Source organism: Macrosteles quadrilineatus, unplaced genomic scaffold (genome assembly GCF_028750875.1).
Source record: "Macrosteles quadrilineatus isolate MER2022 unplaced genomic scaffold, UCM_ALF_1.0 Scaffold_2__2_contigs__length_208266976, whole genome shotgun sequence".
NCBI classification, from domain to species: domain Eukaryota; kingdom Metazoa; phylum Arthropoda; class Insecta; order Hemiptera; family Cicadellidae; genus Macrosteles; species Macrosteles quadrilineatus.
The window spans coordinates 109,780,059-109,784,333 of record NW_026542595.1 but is presented as its reverse complement, the minus strand read 5'-3'; the positions used below and the strand labels follow the sequence as shown (position 1 = coordinate 109,784,333).

The 4,275-nt window shown below is 32.3% G+C and overlaps 1 protein-coding gene across 1 annotated transcript; it reads left to right on the top strand.

Annotated features, from left to right (window-relative positions):
- Positions 1 to 1,632: 1,632 nt before the first annotated feature.
- LOC128987081 (uncharacterized) lies at positions 1,633 to 3,934 on the top strand. Its single transcript, XM_054407777.1, has 2 exons — positions 1,633 to 1,903; positions 2,186 to 3,934. Exons 1-2 carry the CDS (start codon positions 1,719 to 1,721, stop codon positions 3,840 to 3,842), a joined length of 1,842 nt encoding a protein of 613 aa, XP_054263752.1. The 5' UTR covers positions 1,633 to 1,718; the 3' UTR covers positions 3,843 to 3,934.
- The last annotated feature ends 341 nt before the right edge of the window (positions 3,935 to 4,275 follow it).

The window sequence follows — 4,275 nt, the reverse complement described above, 5'->3', positions numbered from 1 at the left end:
CAGAGTGGTGAAAAATAATGTAGCCATTGTTAAGAACGTATAACAATTGTGTCATCTTTTTCATATTTTTTTGTAGTTTCTTTATTGTTCGTTATGTTTTTTCAGTAGTGACTGATGAGCATTTCATCTGATTAAGACATCTCTAGGGTATCTACAATATTAAAACGAAATGTCATGATGCCGTGACGTCGCAATACCACTCAAAAGTGTCTCACAAATATTGTACGGTGACATTTACTTTTAATATTGTATACTCTGAAGACGTCTCAGGAGGCGAAATGTACATCAGTGACAACAATACACAATCTAGAACAACAAGACGACTAAATAATAGTTTACTTTAAACCTCTCTTGACGGTGTCACATTTATTAATATTAACGTTACTCACGTTTTGTAATTCATTCTGCCAAATTAAAAACGAAAAACACGAGTAAAATAGGGAAAATTAAGTGAACCAGCCAAGGAAATATCTTATGTGGAAAATTGCTATTAGGTGAACGTGTAATTGATGAAAATGGGCTACAAATCTGATTATTAGTTTATATTATTAGTTTACTATCAGTTACCCACCGCGCGTTTCTGCGCTAACAACTATTATCTTAAATGGTAATTTGTCCTTTACGAAAACTAATAAAAATTTATTCTAAAAACAAAAATATAATTTTTATTTTACTTAATTACTAGTGGATAAACAATGTTTTTTGGTTTTTTCATTAGGTGTATAAATATACCGGGTGTCCAAAACCACCCGTACACCCCTTTCAAAACGATGGAAACCTTTTCTTACAAACAAAAAATAATACAGAACTAGCTAATTGGGCACGGTCTACCAAATGGTGATAATTTCAAATCAAAATTAACACCGGAAGTGGCTATTTCAGACCGGAAGTAGACTTTTTTAAATGTAAACTACCAATTTTGATTGCAGAATTGAATTCTACGTTGAAAAACACATAACTTTTGTCTAAAACATTTTTTGAAAAAAATTATTTTCTACCTCTAATCTCCCATTAAAGTCAATAATTTTTGGTCATTCATGTGTCAAAGTTACTCGAAACAATGATAGAGAAAAACAAATAACAAAGATTACATAAAGACATATGATGAATAGAATCAGCTGTTTATTTTAAACACCTTAGCAATTGAGTAACAGCTGGTCTACACATTGCTAAGTTTAATTTTTTTTTATAATTTATTTTTACATTTGACCCCTTAAGGCCTAAATGTAAAAACAAATGATTTATTTTTAAAATAAAATGAAATTAAGCAATGTGTAGCAATTTAAGCAATTATTGTTTCGAGTAACTTTGACACATGAATGACCAAAAATTGAATCAGTTATTTATGAAAGGGCTCATGTCATTTTTTTTTACAAATTGGCTTTTGGTCGAAAATCAATAAAACATACATATCTGCATATTTATTTATGAACGGGCTCTTGTCAAACCTGTTGTAATGCACATTGAAGCCAGCTGAAATCTGTAATTGTTTATGAAACGGCTCATGTCAGAGACAGGAGCCCTTTCATGAACAAAGTTAGGTTGGCAGCGCATGCGCATTGGAAGTTTTTTCCTGTCAGCTGAGCTTCTGCTGGGCTTGTTTTTCTTACTTTTCTACTGCACCATTCTATTCTAAGAGAGTTGAGGTTAGAGGTTATGTTTGTTTGGTATTCAAGCTACTTTATACTCGTTTAGCCTACTCAAGTGCTTTTTTTAAAATGTTAGAAAGTGAAAGTCCTGACGACGAAGGCCTAGGTAAAGAAACAAATAAACGAAAAAGAGGTGTACGAAATATTGAAAAATATAAAGTGAATGTTATTAAAAAGGCCAGAATTCGAGGAGATGAATACGTCAACTACAAAGGAAATGTTACAGAAGCACGTACAACTGGAATACCATGCACGTATGTTGAATGTTTATCTATGCTTTACACTAAGTTACCAACATTCCTAACTTAGAAACAAAGTCAAATCACCTTTCAATTTTTATTATGTTGTTTCCTAAGAATTAGGTTATGTCTTTATTTGATTATTTTGTTGGAAAAACTTTAGGCCTACACATTTTTTATTTTCTCTAATACATAGTAGCCTAGAGACCAAAGTTTGTTAAAAATGTAGTCACCAATTCATCTCTAAACCGAAAAGACCTTAAGACGTTAAGGCCTGATACATTCTAATTTTTTTAGGTGCAGAATGAAATGTTTTGAACGTATAACTGAAGAGGATCAATTAGATATTCTAAATAGAGGAGGAAGCTTTCAAAACAAAGATGAACAAGATTTATTTTATCAGTCATTAATAGAAGCCCATCCTGTTAAAACTAGAAGATCAAGAGTTACTACACAAACTGAAGAAGAACCTAAGCCTAAGCATTCTGTTGCACATGAAAGTTCTTTTACCTTTCATGTACTGGTTGGTGAAAAAAGAACTAAAGTTTGCAAAAAGGCTTTTTTGAGTTTGTATGGAATAGGCGATAAAAAGGTTAGAAGACTTAAAAATTTACTTTTAAAAGGTAAGTCGCCTAGAGACTTAAGAGGACAGCAGATGAATAGGAAAACGTTTCCTAAAGATTATACGGATCAAATAAAAAAGCACATTGAGTCCTTCCCTTTAAAAATAAGTCACTACTCATCTAAGGAAATTAAGTACTTAGATGCCAACCTTGATATCAAGAAAATGTACAATCTGTTCTTAGACAAATTTGAGGGAAGCGATGTAGTTTATAGCTACTATTATAAAGTATTTAAAGAGCATTTTAACTATCGGTTTGGAAGGCCCCAGATTGACACATGCTGTGAGTGTGAAATGCTTAATACTCGCATTAAAAACCCTCAACTAAATGAGACTGCTAAACGAGTAGCTGAAGCACAGCTATTAGTTCACAAGAAGCGTAGTAACAAATTTTATAAATCAATTAGTGAGACCAAAGATTACTGCGCCTCACACAAAAACGCTTTACTTTTATGTTTTGACTACTGTGCTAACATATCTTTGCCAACCCTTCCAGTTCAGGACGTGTATTACCTCAGACAGTTGTCAGTTTACCCATTCGCTATTCACAATAGCAATAATGACTCAGCAACTTTTTACCTATACCATCAAGGTGTTGCTGCTAAAGGTTGCAATGAAGTTTGCTCTTTCATACAAAAATACATTAATGACAATGTACCTGCAAATGTTGATGAATTGTACCTATACAGTGATAACTGCACAGGTCAAAACAAAAACCACACCATGATCAGGTTTTTGCAATATCTCATAGACAGTGGAAGATTTAAAAAAATTGTGTATCGACTTCCAATAAGAGGACACTCGTACCTGCCATGTGATAGGGTATTCGGCGTTGTAAAAAGAAAATTAAGAAGATGCGATCGCTACTATACCGTAAAAGAGGTAACGGAAATGATAATAAGTGCTTCAGTACAAGGGAAGTTTACGGTGGACTTGGTAGACAAAGATGACATTTTGGATTTCCAAAAGTGGTGGCCCAACTTTTATAAAAAAAGCACTTTCTCAGAGGAAACCAAAACTGAAAAGAGGGGGAAAAGGGAGTATTTTACCATAACTTCTTATCATGAGTTTTCTTTTCACCATTCCAAGAAAGGTCAAGTGGTTGTTTCGGATTTTATTGGTGGATTTCCTTCAAAGACCTTTAATCTTGCTAACCAATCAAATCAACAGGTTGAAATTTCACCTCCCACTGACATTCTGTATAAAGAAAAAGTTCCTATACCAAAGAAGAAAATGGATGACATCAAGAAGCTTGTCCAATACGTTCCTCAAGAACACCTAGCCTTTTACCATGAGCTTGTTTGTTGGCCAACAATTGAGAAAGACAGTTAAATAAGACTTTTTCTAACTCGATTCTATTTTAACTCATTATGAAATGTAATAATGTGTGTTTTTTTTACCAAAAATAAATTTGTATTTTAGTCACGCTTGAAAATAAAAAATGGGTTTTATGTTTTCAAACCTTTTTTTATGAAAGGGCTCATGTCAGTAGTTTTTAAAAATTTGTATAAAAATTAAATATAACATTAAAGTTACAAAAACCAAATTCTAATATTTTAAAGGATTAATATATCTAAAATAGCAAAAAAACTGAAACTAAGTATTGTAACTTAGCAACCAAACAGTTTTTCTTGATTTCCCAAAAATTTGGTTTCAATGACAACAGCCCTTTCATAAATAACTGATTCAATTATTGAGTTTAATGGGGGATTAGAGGTAGAAAACAATTTTTTTCAAAAAATGTTATAGACAAAAGTTATGTGTT